General features: G+C 33.5%; 1 protein-coding gene across 6 annotated transcripts in view; it reads left to right on the top strand.

Moving 5' to 3' along the window:
* Msr1 (macrophage scavenger receptor 1) overlaps nucleotides 1–17,648 on the top strand; it is a 77,576-nt gene that overhangs the window by 22,526 nt on the left and 37,402 nt on the right. For all 6 annotated transcript variants that reach the window (XM_048791811.1, XM_048791809.1, XM_015486046.2 and 3 more), the window contains 2 exons: nucleotides 2,894–3,080; nucleotides 13,441–13,521. In XM_048791811.1, the coding sequence (XP_048647768.1) occupies nucleotides 2,894–3,080; nucleotides 13,441–13,521 (268 nt within the window). The remainder of the gene's footprint in view (nucleotides 1–2,893; nucleotides 3,081–13,440; nucleotides 13,522–17,648) is intronic.

Raw genomic sequence — 17,648 nt, 5'->3', positions numbered from 1 at the left:
CGACTTAAAGTTGGAGAGAAAAGAAAAGAACTATTATTTTATGTAGAAACAGGATTAGAGGCTCACGGGGGTGAGGTGAGAGGAGAGAGAAGCTAGACAAGATGAAAGAACAAAGACACTGAATTTGGCAATGTGCTAAGTCCAACAGAGATGATAGACTGTATTTGAACCCACTGTTAGTGAGGTATTCTAACCAAATTGAAAACTTTTTGAAAGAAGTAGACATTCTGGACATATTTGAAGTGATAATCATTAGAATCAAAGCCTCATGATCAACAAGCTTTTCTTAGTTTGGATAGATTGCTTTTATATTTTGCAGGGAGTTTCAGCCTTCCAAAAGGGGATGCAAATAAATAACTGCAAAATCCTCAAGCTACATACATTGTTAAAGGTAGTAGTCACTTGCAGCAATTTAGACACAAAGTTGGTAAGTTGGTGCCATTGAAAGTGCTTGCATGTGCATGCATGTGTGCTTGGAAAACAACCTTGATGCTTTGATCCCCATTGTTTGAATAATTTTATTGATCTTTGAATCTTGATCTTTTTTCCTGTGGTGCTGGGGAGGGAATCCAGTGCCTCACCATAGTAAGTAAGCATGCTACCACTGAGCAACAACCCCAGTCCTGATCTTTGAATCTGTAGCCCAAAGAGGGAATAGGCGATTAAATGAATGGCCAAATCAGCAAATGCTGTTTGTTGAAAATGCTTATTGGTAATACCCTCTTACTATCAAGGATGACCAAATATTGATTTGAAAGGAAAAAAAAAAAGAGCACTGATACCATATGAAAGAGGGTGTGGAATTTGTCATCTCCATTTTTCATGAAGATGACTTTAAGATGAAAAAATTACATATCCATTTTTATCAGGGCCACTGTTGATACAGTGTGGAGAGTATGCATGGATATCCTCAAGAAATACTTGTAAAATTATAAAGCATTCCATGAGTATTTTTTAAAAATCAAATGCATTTTCCATCTTTTGAATGCAAATAATTCCAAATGAAACTTGTCAAATGTGAGCAACATGTGCAGATTTTTTAAAAAAGTGAATAAATATGAATAAATAGGTAGCTTCAGCTTTAGTATGAAAAACAATTGATTCTAGGTATCTAGGAAGTCAAATTGCTAGTTCTCTGACCTCTGCTCTGTGGACTTCTGAAATTACCTGACATATTTCCATCAATTTTTAGCCACTTAATACAGTTGACCTTATTTTATCATGTTGCTATAACAGACATTTCACCATTCCATCTTTATTATATATACCATTTTGTATGAAAAATGCTAAATGACCAGGGAAGGAGGACCTGGAGGGTAGAGCTATTCTAATGTACAGCAAGGTTCCTGGTGGAGGGAGACATTGATTGAACAGACAGGACCTTCTCCTTAAGAAAAGTGCCATGGGAGAGGGAAATCTGGGTAAACCTTTGTTTCTTGATCTTTGCCATCTTGATCCTCTCATCTCCATTTGTCCAGTCCAGTCCAGAGAGGTATAAATTTATTTTAATGCATGGAGAAAGAAATAATATGCTACTGGCTTGTTTCTGTGTGCAGAGGGAAAATAATAATCTATCAACAGTTGAACATGGAAATACTTGTAAAATCATAAAGCATACCGTGAAGACAGGATGGGATAAGTGCAGAAGAGAAAGAAATAAAATATTACCATAACACATTAGAAGACTTGGTGCAACAAAAATAGAGCCTAATGCCTGAAGAGAAAATTCAGCAAAGAATCTGAAAAGAAAAGTAATAAAGAAAAGCATTAAGGGTCAGGAACTTGATAATTGGATACTATAATTTCATTATAGTTTGAAAAGCAAATTAAGTCACAGTGATTTATTATGTATCTGCTCTTACTCTCCAAATTTAAATATGTTGATGGTACCTAGTATTTGGATGCAAAAAGCGAGTACTGATACAAAAAAGTTAGGAAGAGAATTAATATGGTAACATACATTTAGAGAGCAGTTTTGCAGTATTGAATAAAAATTTTCATGTTTAATCCCTTTGGTCAAATCTACTTCCAGGAAGCTGTTCTATAGAACTTGTATGAAAATGTAAATGTATATAAAATGGTGTTCATTGCAGCATTGTTTAATGTTGTAAAAAGGGGAACAGCTCTAATCAATAAGAATCTTAATTAAATTTTGAAAAATACACCCAATATGGTTCCACTTTTATTGGAAGTGTCAATTTTAAAGACTCTAATAGGTAAATTTTCTTAGTATATCATTGCACAAAGATAAAAACATATTCCAAAGGACAGTATTCTCTTCTCTCGTTTTTACACATTCTCTACATGTATACACATACATGTACATAAATATGCACAAAATATGTATGTATTTGATATTGTAAAATAATAATGAAGTCTCAATAACAGAAGTATAAATAGTGTAAAGTAAAATGCTACTAATTGAACATAAAAAATCTATCCTCAATGTTCATTACCACTGACAATTACAACATTAAACTTTGGTTATTGCTACAAAACAATTTCATACATAAATCTAGCAAAGTCATAAAATAGGAATAAGTTGCCATTCTAAATACACTCAAAAGAAATTTGACTTCAGATAAACTATCTTTCACATTTTGATATGTACGTATTTGGAAATAGAAGCATAATTTAGATATATATTCAAATGATTTTTTTGTTGTTATTTTTGACTGGGCTTGTAAAAATTTGTCCATATAGTCAAAAGAAGAAATGTTTTGTAACCAAAGAATCATTATTTTAAATACAGTCTCTCTAATTTTCATGTTCTTATTTCATAAGATTCCTATAATATGTGCTATAAAAACCAGAAATTCCAAAATTTCTTGAACTTACATATTTGATAATTTTGTGTGTAACAAAAGTTGTGAATGCTCACTATGTTTTACAGGAAATCAATAAATTAGAAGAACGGGTACACAACACATCAGCAGAAATTAAGTCTCTAAAAGAAGAACAAGTTTATGTGCAACAGGAAATAAAAAGAGAAGTGAAAGTATTGAATAACATCACTAATGATCTCAGACTGAAAGACTGGGAACATTCTCAGACATTGAGAAATATCACTTTAATTCAAGGTAAAATGTCTTGTGAGTCCTCCAAATGACACCTTAAAATGCACTGATATACATAGAGATTTGATATTTAAAATGCAATGGTTTAAAATAGTTTTCAAACATACATACATTTCCTACATTTCTGCACAGCAGAAAGAATCTTAAGATTAGATCAAGACATAGTAAGATAATCAGAAGCATCAGTAGCTTGGTATCCTTGATAAAGGGATAAATAAATGAAATACCTCCTAAGATCCAATAAGCCTTTCACTGTTGAAATTACCCCATTTATACTGAAGAACAGTGTAAGCTTTTCTGTCACTACAAAGTTCTTACATGTTCATAACCCAAACTTGTTAATCCTATCTGTCAATATTTCCATACTTTTCTTACCTCTTACCTTACTATATAATTAATTAAGAACTTTGTTTGAACTCTCCAAAATAGTGATAATTTGTCAATTTCTGCTTTAGTTCTCACTAGTAAAGCAAGGAGAATTGGATCATACTGATTTTTGAATAATATAAGTCACTTTAATTTTACACTAGCTTTTAGGTATTTTTACAGCATAAATATTAGTCCATGTTTTGCTTCAACTTTTGATATCCTTTGCTCTAGCTTTGTCATTTGTAAAGCACATTTATCTTTTATTTTTTTTCTTAATCTTTTTTGGTTTGCTTGTTTAATACAATGTGATAATTTCTTTTCACTTTATTTATGTTTATCATCTTATTTTATTTGTTCTTTTTAGTTATACTTGACAGTAGAATGTATTTTGATATATTAGACATACATGGAGTGTAACTTATTCTAATTAGGATACTATTCTCGTGGTTGTACATGATGCTGAGTTGCCCTGGTAATATATTCAAATATAAGGTTAAGAAAGTTATGTTCTATTAATTCTACTGTCCTTCCTATTGCCCTCCCCCATTCCTTCTCTTTTTTTTTCCCTGTGTCTAATCCAGTGGACTTCTATTCTTCCTCTTCCCACCCTCCCTTGTTGGAGTTAGCATTCACATATCAGAAAGAACATTCAGCCTCTGTTTTTTTTTCGGATTGGCTTATTTTACTTAGCATGATATTCTCTAGTTCCATCCTTTTACCACTAAATGCCATAATTTGATTCTTCTTTATGGCTGAGTAATACTCTGTTGTGTATATATACCATGTTTTCTTTATCCGTGCATCCATTACATGATCATCTCATAATTATCTCATAGCTTGACTATTGTGCATTGAGCTGCTATAAACAGAGATATGGATGTGTCACTCTTGTATGCTGATTTTAAGTCCTTTGGGTATAAGCTGAGGAGTAGGTTAGCTGGGTCAATTGGTGGTTCCATTCTAAGTCTTTTAAAATGGATAGTATCCATACTGCTTTCCATAATGGTTGCACCTATTTGTAGTCCCACCTGCAAAGTATGAGTACCTTTCTCCCCACATCCTTGCTAACACATATTGTTGTTTGTATTCTTTATAACTGTCATTCTAACTGCAATGAGATGGAATCTCAGTGTAGTTTTAATTTGAATTTTTCTAATTGCTAATGATGTTGAACATTTTTAATATATTTTTGACCATTTGTATTTTTTCTTCTGTTAAATGCCTTTTAGTTCCTTTGCCCAATTATTGGTTTGGCGCTTTTTTTTTTGGTGTTATTTTTTGAGTTCTTTTTATAACCTGGAGATTAATGCTCTGAGCTGCAGGTGGTGAGAATTTTCTCCCATTCTGTAGACTGTGTGTTCACATTCTTGATTGTTTCCTTTGCAGTGAAGAAGTTCTTGAGTTTGATACCATCCCATTTATTGAGTCTTGATTATACTTCTTGTGCTTCAGGATTCTTGCTGAGGAAGTAGGTTCCTAGGCCGACAAGATGTAGTGTTGGGCTTACTTTTTCTTTTAGTAAGCGCAGAGTTTCTGGTCTAATGCCTAGGTCCTTGATCCACTTTGAGTTTTGTGTACGGTGAGAGCGTAATTCGCCACATCAATATACTTAAAGACAAGAATCTCATGATTGATTATCTCATTAGATGCAGAAGAAACATATGCCAGAATTTAGCATCCATTCATATTCAAAACACTAGAAAAACTAGGGATAGCTAGAAGATACATCAACATTATAAAAGCTATATACACTAAACTTAAAGCCAACATTATTGAAAATGGAGAAAAATGAAAGCATTCCCTCTAAAAACTGGAACAAACAGGAATAACATTTTATATTTATACTCCCCAGCCATCCCCCACCCCGCAATTTTGTTTTATGTTTCCTTTCTTTTTCTTTCCTCTCTACTTTGGGACTGACATGAAGTTTCTGTGAAAATTTTGTAGTGTATTTTTTTCTTCTTGATTGTTGCCTGCAAAAGTTATTCTAACCCTCTAAAGTCAATCAACATCTTACTATACAAGGAAACAAATGTTTCATCTGATGATCTCCTTATGGTTTCCTGCTGTCTTTTAATGTAGTTATTTTGGTTTTTGTTGTTGTTGTTGTTTTTTTTTGCTGGAAATTTAGTCATTGTTTTTCTTACTTTATACAGGCAATATTTATTGATATTTGTCTATGAGTTTACCAATTGTTCCACCTTCTCAATCTCAGCCATCCATTCTGATGTCATTTTCCTTCTGTCTAAATGTATATCTTTTAGAAATTCATTTAATGAAAGTCCATTGATGGTGAGAGGTTTTGTTTTCATTTTCTCTATTTTATTCTTGATATTTAAGATTGTTTCACTGTACACAGATTTCTCAGGTTGACAGTTATTTTGGTTATTTTTGTGTTATAGTTGTTCTTCAGTATGTATGAGGTATTGGTTCTTTCAAGCAAAATGGTGGATGCTCAGCTGAATATGTAAACTGGCTTAGGATTTGTGTGTAACTTATGTTCAATCTCTTATATAGTTTAAATCACTGCTAGATTGTTTATAATACTTAAAACAATGCAAATTCTACATAAACGTTGTCATACTGAATTGTTTAGGGAATAATGTCAAGAAAAAAGTCTTTATATATTTAGTACAGATGAAAAATTTGGGGGGGTGGTCAGTTGGTTAAAATCACACATGCCAAACCTAGGGATATAGAACACTGATTGTATTTTGAAGAAATTGCTCCCTTGGCTTCTGGGCTTTCCTTGTTTCTCTTAAAATGACTGCTAGCAATCTGCTTATCCTTCTTTGTCTTTAATAGCTGCAAATTTATTAATTAGTGTGTTTTTTGAGAATTTATTTCTTTGAAATTTGTTGTATTTCATACATTTGGGGATTACTTGAGAATTTATTCATTTGACATTCATTTTATTTTCTATATTTGGGGATTAAAGTCTGTCATTAAGTTGAGAACATTATCACCTTCAACCCATTTGACTATTGCTGTCATGGTTTTCTGTCTTTTTCTCTGTCCCTTCAATTAAATTATATCAAATCTTCTTACTCTGTCTCCTATGTGTGTTAACCTCGGTTTTATAATTTTAGTCTTCTCATTAGTAATTAAAGGAACAGAAATGAGGCACTCCATGATATTACATTTTACATATGCTAGTTTAGGAAAATTAAGAATTCTGATAATCCAAGTGTTGACAAGAAAAAAATTAAAAGAAATTCCAAATGAATAGAGAATATTCTTGTTGCTAATGCTTATAATTTGGCAAAAGTAAATAATGTATATTTATAGACACATACATGCATAACAAAAATGGTTATTTTAAAAATGGAAGCAAACAAGAAACACCAAATTCAGGTTAATTTTTAGCTATGGAAAGGAATTAGATAAATGAAACGAGAAAATACTTAAGTAGATACTTACGTATTGGGTTGTGACTTTGAAGGGATATTATCTTTATTACTGCACTTTGTATCTTATATAGAATACATATTATATGTTTCTTTAATTATGACATTAAATTAGATGATAAAGAAAATTTTGAACTGATTGGTGTTCTAACAGTTTGATACCTCTACTTTGGATTTCAAGTAAATATCCAAAACTTTCAAATTTAAGACCAAAACCTTGACTTGCCCAGTCCACCTCCCTTCACCCTCTCAAATCCATTGCTTTTCCAGGTTTTTTTTTTTTTTTTTTTTTTTGTCAATTATATCATTTTCCAACTAGATTCTCATTCAAGAACCTAGAAAGTTACTTTTGCCCTCTCTCTTGTTCTCTTCCATTATATAATCCACCCATAAATCTGCTTAACTCTTATTACATATGATGTTTCCAATAAAACTCCTCAGTAATCACTGTCTCTACAGTAATTTCTATACTACTGTATTACTACCATAATTTAAACGACCATATTCCAATTGAGTGCACTATATCAATCTCCCAATTTGTTTCCTAGTCCACTATTTACCCGTTCTACAAAAAACAAATAGTACTATTTTAAAAAATAGCCCCCACACATTATTTCTGTCTCATTTTCTAATCTTCCCTCCAGCATCCCTTTGTGTAGCTTGGATAGGTGGAAGAATGACAGTTCCCTGAAGATGTTAAAGTTAAGAAGAAGGAAGTGTGAGTTTAATTGCTTGCCATCCACAGTGAGCGCTAGACTCCTTCTTTTCCTATCAAAATATTGTTCTTGTGTCTCTCCACTGTATTGTGGCTCCACTTAAAATCAGCTTTATGCTGACGATTTCCCTCTCTGATTCCCCCTTTCACATTGCCATCCTCCAACTCTCTATGCTATTATTATTTGCTTAGACTTTTCATAGCAATTATCCCTGTATACAATTATTTCATACATGTTTCCTTATGTGTTTACCATGTCTTCTCCACTAGAATCTAAGCCTCTTGGTTGGGTTCTGTCTCGTCCATCCCTGCACACCCAACACCTGTTAGAGTGCTCATGTCATTATCCAGGTAGCTGCTCTCTTCAAGATATTAGAATATCTTTGCCTTCTCTCTTGCTCTCATGGCCTGTACAAAACATCTGTGAGTCCTCTTAACTCTTTTTGCATTATATATTTCAAATAAAACTCCTAACCATCTCTATTAAAGTGGATGAGCAGTTATAAACTATGTATATTGAATGAATAAGTGAAGTTTGCACCTTCTTTTTGTTAAGTTGTACTTTCTAATAGCTGTGTCATTCCATTTCAGTTATTTTTATTACATCTTCCAAGACCACTATTGGTTCTTATGTTCTGTATTCTCTATCCCCTTGTCCCTTCTTTATTTTTCATATAAACTATTCTTAAGACAACTCTGCTAGACTATTGTTAGCATTCCTTGCCTCAAGCTTCCAGACTGCAATTCTTTCCACACCCTTATTAGAGCACAGCCTTCCTAAAGGGAAACCTTCCATTGCAAGAATTCTGTCACCTCCTCGTTAGGCAAACATTTTCCAGTAGCGCTCAAATTATTATATAGTGTGTCTTTTCGATACGATTTGTGCTTCATTTCTGCCTTTGCCTTTTTTGTACACCAAATATTTCAACCAATTTGACTTTCAGACTAACACCCAGTACATTCTACATCCTGGCTCATGCCTTTTGCATTATCTGAAATAATATATTTCCTCACTATTTGAATCTGAAAATATCTAGTGTCTCTCACTGTACATTTGAGATGTGACCTCTTGTATGAAGCTGTCTCTGATTCTTCCAGCAGTAACACCCATCTGACATTTACATCTTGCTTAATACCATACCACCAAATATTGAATTTCCAATATGACAGTCACATTTGAAATTATCTCAAACTATCTTCTAGGGAAATGTTAGCTTTTCTTAGATAAGAGCTTCTTAAAATTAGGGAGTAATCTTTATAACCCATGTAGTAACTAATCATAAAATAAATATTACATAGATATTTATTAACTGTTACTGAAGAGGAACATTTATATACATCAATGAATGCTTTATCATATGTTGGTGAAAGATGTCCATTCATTACTTTTGTTCCCTTCCGTTTATATTAACAATTGCTAAATAAATATAAAGATAAAATAGACAAGGTTTTGCTGTTGTCTTGTTTTGTTCTTGGTACATGCTAAACATGTGCTCTACCATTGAGCTATACTATAGATCCAAGATTTTTAAAAATACATTTCTCAGATAATTGTAATAATTAGAGTCTAAAAATACAAACAGTATTATAATGTTGCAATGGTGAAGTAGACTTTAATAGGGGTCGGTGGGAATATCACAATTTAAAGAAACAAAAGGGATTATCATTCCAGGAAGAAAGTTAACAGACATAAAATATGAAATGGCTCAGTGGTGACAAAATAACATGATGCTTATTTGGGGAAAAATATTTAGATATATTTGCTTTTCAAGATCTGAAATGAATATATATCCCAAAACATATTTATTTTCATGACAGAGAAGAGAAAAAAACAATTGATGACATTTTAATTTGGAGTTTTGCTCAATTAATTACCGGGATTTAAAAAAAATGGATTGTCTTTTACCATTATAACAAGGAAAAGATCAGCTCAAAAACAATGGAAAAAATGGATGCCAAAAATGAAGACCATTAGTTTTAGAATGTTGTTACATAAGTTATTAGGAAGTGTTCATGTTCTAAATTTACCTGTTAGGTTTAAGACCTTAGGCAATCCACTCTTGGATCTCTGTAAATATGTGTAATTAAGCAGACTTTAAGACCTATTCCAGATTAGACATATTTACATCAGTAAATATGAAAAATGGAGACAGATGGATAGGTGTAGGCAACAATGGGAAAGAAGATCTGGTAGATCTTGAGGCAAGATTGAGGATAAAGTAGAATATTGCTGATCATAATGAATAAAACATCACTCTAGAAATTTAGGCAGATGTTATTAGCACTACATTATCCTCTGAGGATTCATATACCTGGGTTTAATTTTTCAGTAAACTGGGTAATTTTTATCTGTGATATTTGTGATTGCAAAGTATCCTATTGACATATTTCTTGTGGCTTAGTCTGTCTGTCTTTAAAAACAATCATAGGGGTATACATAGTAAGATTTTTGTGTTTATATTTTAAAGAGGTAATTGTTATAGATGAAGGAAAAAGTATGAATTTTATAGCTTCTTGAGCAAATCATACATTTTGGCTAATATTAACCCTGTTTCCTTTGATATATCATCAAGGGAGCTGACAGGTAGTATTATACCCATCTATTGAGGCACAGAGGCAGTTATTGATGTGATTATGGGGCAGAATTTTGAAGAGACTGAATAAGAACAAAGAAGGTGACTACAATAGACTTCAAGTCTCTTAAAATTTTTCAGTGTTTTTTTTCTAAAACATAGCTGGATAAATTGCATTTCTTTACAGTGGATACTTTCTAAAACAGATTCCTGTTTTTGTTTTTTTTTTAAAAAAAGGTAGAACTGAAGAAATACAAGGCTGAAATAGACACAGTCCACTTAACCCAGAAAGGACCCTCCAGCATTAATTTAGGGCTAGGTGGAAGTGAGCTATAGCAGAGGTGGAGAGGACAGCAGATTTGGAAGGTCACAGGGAAGCATTCCATTGGTAATGTTCTCAAAAGTTCCACCTGAGAAGCTAGGAGTAAAGTGGAATGTGGCTTTTAGTTCCATCCCTCCAAATACTGAAAAGACATTTAAATCCTCCTCGCATATTCTTGGAGGCATTGGAAAAAGTTATAACAATGTATGGAAACAAAATTCATAATTGGTGATTTAGGTTATGAGTATGGGGGTAGAAAAGATGATAGGATGAGACAGAAATCATTACCTTGAGTACATATACAAAGACATGAATGGTGTGACTTTACTTTGTGTACAACTAAAGATATGAAAAATTGTGCTCTATATGTGTAATATGAATTGTAATGCATTCTTCTGTCATATATAACAAATTAAAAGAAAAAATGGCAAGTATAATATGTAGAACACCAAGTTAGAGCTATTTAAGAAAAATCTTTGCCTGAATTTCTTATTTTAGAAATCAGATACCAGATATCAATATTAGTATCTACAAACATATGAAGATCTTTAACTCCAAATTTTATAAAATAACACAGATTTATTTGTGGTGATCAAGCTAATACTCCAAAATGAGCACTGTTACACAGTTCACCTTAGCTGCATGTAAAATATTTGAAGATAGTAATTATAAAAGAGTTTCATTATTTTTAACGAAAAAGATAGTGAAAACTTAATTTTAGCAAGGCATGATGGTGCAATTCTGTTATACCAGTGACTTTAAGGGGATCTCAATTTCGAGGCCAGCCTCTTCAACTTAGAGAAAGTCCATCTCAAAATAAATAAATTAATTAAAAGGGAACTTGGGTGTGTTCAGTGGTGGAGTACCCTGGGTTTAGTTCCCAGTACTGCACAAACAAAACAAAACTAAAACCTTCATCTCAGGTGAAGATCCTGAATCTGATCTGCGCTGCCTTGTTTCTTGTCTCATATATTCTACTTGTTTCTGGAATGTCTGTGTCTTGCTTTAGATCCCTAATTACTAATTGAAAGTCTTTGCTTGTGTACTCCTTTTCAAAATGCCATCCTCGTGTACTGTGGGTTTATTTCTTCAATTTGCTCACCAAAATTCTGGCTGCAAATTGAGTCTTTCTGTCCTGCTTGTCCCCTAATTTGACACTGTGTAGTGATGAATGGACTACAGCTGTGTTCATGTAGTGGATGTTAAACCCCCTTTCGAGCCGCATTCTTTGGCATAGACTAGGAGGTCTGTGCAGATTCTCACTGTTGTAGAATTATGATGTTTTCTTGTGCAACACACACACACATACACACACACACGTGCCTTTCAATAATTAAGCTGCATCTTAGAATTCACTAGTTATTTGCTTAATGACAAGCAGTGTGTAGTTTGCATGATGATTATGTGAAAAAATATCCAAACATATACACACAAAAGAAATGTTAATGGTTATTCTCTTAAAATGATAGAATTGTGAATTATTTCTTTCCTCATATTTTCCTAGCCTTTTATATATCCTCTAAGTAAAGTTGCTTTTCACAATAAAGCATGATTAAATATTACTGTCCAATGATGTCTGTGAAAAGAAAGGAATAATAACCTGAGCTTCTAAAACCCAAGTTGGTCCTTCAAAAATGGAACAGATCAGGTAAATTGATAAGGGACAAGGATGCCAAAAGAAAAAAAGAAAAGAAGTAGAATGTACTTATTTATGAGACAATCTTTATTTATAGGCATCCCTGTGGAATTGTATAAGTATTGTATCTCCCCATCTAACTAAAATTTGTAACAAACCCTAAGTAGGGATGCTAAATACAGTTGTGTATTGTCCTTAGGTTGTACATTTGGCCAATCCGTAGCAACTGAAAATGCCTCTTCTAAAACATTACTGTTTCATTATTCAATGGTACATCTAAGTTTGTTTCTTCTCTTTGGATTTGAAAAGAAAATAAAGTGTGTGCTTTCAATGAAAGAAGGATTACTTGTCCTGTACATTTCAGTTGGAAGAGGGATGCTGGAAGAACTACCTTTAATTTTTAAACACATATTCAGTACAACAATTCTCAAGTGGTGATCATCAGATATCTATTTTGCTGGACATAGAAAATACGAATGACTGAATCAATGCTCAAACTCAACCCTGAGAAGTCACCTGGGGAGCTGTGAAGACAAGAAGCCAGAGTTTTCTGTGCAGTCTCTCCATCTTACTTTATAATATGTATATTGATCTAGGGATTCTATTTAATATTTTACTTGAAGAAGCATCCCTCTACTTATTTTCACCTTATTGCTTTTCCCCACATCTCCAGAATTCTTTTCCTTCTTATTCTATTCATTCTTCAAAGCTCTCCTCAAATTACACTCACTCCATTAATAAAGTCTCTTTCATCCTTTGTCACTCATGCTTATCTCCAGCTCTCTGACAGACATCTGAGTTTATGGTCAGTTCCAATATTGTGACTTTTTTTTTTAATACTGTGAATGAATTCGTTTCCCTGAGCGTACCACAAATGTCTTTTAGTCCTTACTTAGATGTTACATTTTATAACACATCAATGTATTGACTATCCAGCTTACAACACAAAAACATTTTTTTTAAAACTGAAAACACAGCATCTGACTCAATATAATGATATTTGCCTCATATGTGCATAGTGAAATGCAGTTTTTGAACCATTGTGGTTCTTTTTCTCTGCTCCAAGTTTTTGGGACCTAGGAAAGTGTTAGCCCCACATAAATATTTAATACCTATTTTGGTGATTTAATTTGGGGCTATGTCATCTTTAGCAGTAGAGAACATTACTGTTCTCAATAGCAGAGTAATTCTCCATTCAGAAAGATCCATCTTATTCATTCTATCATATTGTACAACAAACAAATAACTTTGGATTTCCTCATATAACTGTCCTAACAAATGATGAATCCATTTTCCTTATTATTTATAAATTATCATTAGTAACTGTATGTTTTTTTTAAGGTCCTCCTGGACCCCCAGGTGAAAAAGGCGACAGAGGTCCGATTGGAGAGAGTGGTTGGCCTGGCATTCCAGGTCCAATAGGTACGGTCATTATATCTACTTAATCATCTAACATAAGGCTCAGTTGTACATCTATGAACGTGTGCAGGTGGAATAATTATTTTGTGTACTGTGGTTTCTGCAAGTGCACATATTGAAGGAGATATTATATGTTCTAGTCAAAATAATCATATATCAGCTGGGTGTGTTGGTGAATGCCTATGCTCTCAGCAACTCAGGAGGCTGAGACAGAAAGGGTCATAAATTCAAAAGCCAGCCTCAGCAAAAGTGAGGCACTAAACAACTCTGTGAGACCCTGTCTCTAAATAAAAATACAAAATAGTGGTGGGGATATGTCTCAGTGGTTAAGTGTCCCTGAGTTTAAGCCCCCCAAAATAATCATATATAAATATATGTGTGTGTATATATATATATATATATATATACCTATCTGAGATTGAATGACAAGAGGTGACTTGATTTTTTTAAAACAATTAAGTGCTTTAGCCAGAGTCACTACTGGAATTATTCATGAGTCGAAGGGTGTCATCTCTGTCACGGACAGCAAATAATATATTGCACAGCTAACTTCAGGTCACATATGAAGAATTTAAAAAATCATCTTTGCATTGCATAAATTTGCAAGATCTTGTTTTTAAGATACAAAAATATCTTAATATGAGTCAAGGAAAACTTGAGTGTCTTTCTTATGTAATTTTTGACCAGACTATATCTGCTTAAACTCACAAAATGTGAAAGCAAATATTGGCTGCAATAAAGATGGATTTTACCTTTGCTGTTGGCCACTCTCTGTATTTTAGTTACAGCAATATTATTTTAAATCATTTCTCTCTATGTTGTAATCTTGAAAGCAATATTTTGAAAGAAGATAATAGAAAACACAGAAAAGGAGAGAGAGAGAGAGAGAGAGAGAGAGAGAGAGAGAGAGAGAGTGCATGAACTGTCTTTGCTCTTAATAAAATGAAAAAAAGAAAATAACAATAGCATGATTGTCCTACTTCACTTGGCTAGAAATCAAACACCCTACATGCTGTTTGAAAGTTGAGAATATACTGCATGGCCTAATTATAACTAGAATGATTTGTGCTGCCAAAATTATCAAAATACCTTGTAATTCATCCTGTTTCTCTGTGTTTTGACAGATCAATGTATCGATTAACCCTGGTTACATAAGAAAAACATTTTTTTTAAATTTGACACTTAACTGTCCTTTACCATTATGCTTAAAAATCAATATATACAGTTTATATTTTTAAAATATTGTTAAAGACTCTCTCTTGCCACGTTTTATTGTGTGTATCCTGTGTGTGTGTGTGTGTGTGTACCAGTGGGTTGGTGTTGATGTGCCTTTGAAAGTGATATCACGTAAGACTTTTTATTCAGAAAGATTCTTCTAGTTGACTAGTGCTCAGCAGATCTTAACAATGGTACATTTATGTCATAAGCAGGGGAAGTTACCAGCTTTATAGCAGCTGCCAGAGCTACTGTTGTCAAGGATCTGTCGGCTCCTTTATTACAAACTGCAATGGTCAAAGCTTTTATAAATCAACCAAAACCTCCAGTCTGTGCCACAACTTGCTGCTCCAGACTTCATCTTGGGCAGCATCTTTTGCAGCTCATTCTGTGGATACTTAAGACAGAAAGAGGGATTTAAGTTTCCACTTTCATTAATGCCATAGGCAACATCACACAGCTTCTTGGATTCAGTTAGCCAGGGCTCAGTTTGGTTTAGCTGTTACTGCTTATTTCCACAAATAGGTATTGCCCAGTGCTCTCATTAATTAGAATTAGACATAGTTGTTGCTGTGATAAATCAGCTGTTTTAGGCTATCAGATTCTCATTTGGTTTCATTCATGGCAACAAAACTTTTCAAATTATGAAACATCTCTCCTAATGGATTCTTCCAAACTTAATTGCTGTATTCTCTCTAGACTCTGCTGGATTATCTAATTGCTTCAAATCTGACACTGAGATCAGGAACTAAAGACTGCATGGTAGACAGTCACAAAAATTCTGCTCTATGAATTGAGGAAGTTCATAAAATCCCCTACCTAGACATCCATTTAAATGCACTAAACTTAGCTAGACAAAGTCAACACCTATACTCACAACTGTGATATGAATATCTGAGAAATTTAAGTGGTCATCAGAGTGGTCTTAAGTAACCAATACATTAAATACATCATATTTATTAGTCATGCACTAGAGTGGATATTATAATAAAATATTCTTTAACTCAAAATAATATAATAGAAATTAATTTTAAAGTGCTAATTCCTTGGAAGCACAAAGAAAGTATAATCTCTCCGTTTCACCCGAAAAATTCTATACTAAGCACCTTTTCCATACCTGGGGTTCTGCAATACATTGTGGAGGAAACAGAAATTGTGCTAATTTCAGAGCTTACAATATGAGTAATTTTATCAGGGAGATGATCAAGGATTCTTGATGATCTTATCCTTTTGAAAACCAGATTTATGGTTATTCTCTCATGACAACAATGCTCAAAGAAGAAACACCTCCTTAGTTTCCAAAGGAAAATTTGTAGGCTAGGTAATGGAATATTTACACTTAGTGGAAAAATAGCAAGGTAGCCTGACCTATAGACACAGGAAGGGGTCCCTCCAAATGATGCTTTGAGAGAGAACTTAAGTCTCCACTGGGCACAAAATTTTCATCATCCACCAGTACTACGTATTTTTCTTGCATAGCCTAAGTTTTCCACCATGGGAATCAAGCTCCTGTAGTAGAAAATAGAGTCTACCTTGATTGTGGATGTTGGGAGATGGGAACCATATTTTATTAATATTTATATTCATGTATTTCTCTACTTCCACTCCAACCCTTTTTCCCTGTTGCACTCCAGCAAGGGCTTTCCCTCAGGCTTCAACAAAGACAGAATCCCTAAATATATGTTGAGTAGGGAACTTTGCCAGCTGCAGGCTGTTTCTCTGTGTGCTGAGTATTGAAAGCAGATTTCTTATGGAGGTTAAAGATAGTGTTAATAAATCCAACAATGCCACTAATAATTGTGTACATATTATTAAATATAACTAAATTAGTAGCCTTCACAAAATGTTGGTGAAAATAATGATTTTGTTATGGGAGTAGAGAAAGAATAAAGAGGAGGAGGAGGTGGTGGAGGAGAAGAAGAAGAAGGCTAACATGAAGTGTTCATTATATGATAGACTCTTTTCTAAGTGTTTTTATATTTATTACTTCTAGCCATCACATTTGTCTGTGATGGACAGACAAATAATAAACCTATTGAACAGAAGGACAGGGAGGCTAAAATGACTCACTCAAGGTCAATGAACAGCAGATAAATGCCAGAGATGGTATTTGAACGCTAGTGAGCACAATGGCAGAAAGAAGTCTGAATGGAGAGCTGAGAATCCAGGATATATGTGAGTAATTATCAGGCCAACTTTATGCAAGTGACTTGATCTCTGAAAGTCTATGTCATTACACTCACATTGTTTGTGAGTTAGAAGCTGGCACAGATTCTTAAAGAAAATTAGCTGAATGCTACCAGAAAGGCTCAGAGAATCCAGTCTCCTGGAATAAAACTCAACAGTGGAGTTTATGGTTAGGGGCTATATTTCAAACCAACAAGTCACATAACTCTCTATACCGTATAGAATCTGCTTCAACTTTTCCCATAATGGTCTAAGAATTCATTGATTTCTATGAAAATATCCCATGAGCTTCATTTGGGAGTGTATTTGTTCACTTGTAGAAAATGTACCATAAATCCAACAGCTGCATTCTGAGTGTTACTGTGATACAATCAATGAGCCATCAAGAGAGGTCCCTGCTCTCCTTCTCTAAAGAAGATCCCAAGGCATTTGTAGGTGACAGAGCTTAGGTTTTCCCAAATTACCTTCTTTATTTATTTGTTGCTTATCTCACCATCTGTCTCTCCTACTGTGCAACCACGTTGGAAGATCTTTTTGGATAAGGATATTTTAAACTTTAAGAATATGCAGAGACTGGCACTGTATGTGTGCTCAATAGATATTTGTTCACTTAATGGAAAAACAGTAGAAATAGGAATTACTTGTGAACAGTGCACTATTAAGATTCATAAAATATTTAATTTTTTTAAATGAGAGAATTTAGTGTCAGTGCTTCTTTTATTTTTTTT

Source organism: Marmota marmota, unplaced genomic scaffold (assembly GCF_001458135.2).
Source record: "Marmota marmota marmota unplaced genomic scaffold, marMar, whole genome shotgun sequence".
In the NCBI taxonomy this organism is placed as follows: Eukaryota; Metazoa; Chordata; class Mammalia; order Rodentia; family Sciuridae; genus Marmota; species Marmota marmota.
The sequence above is the reverse complement of the archived record's forward strand: the minus strand, read 5'-3'. Positions and strand labels throughout refer to the sequence as shown.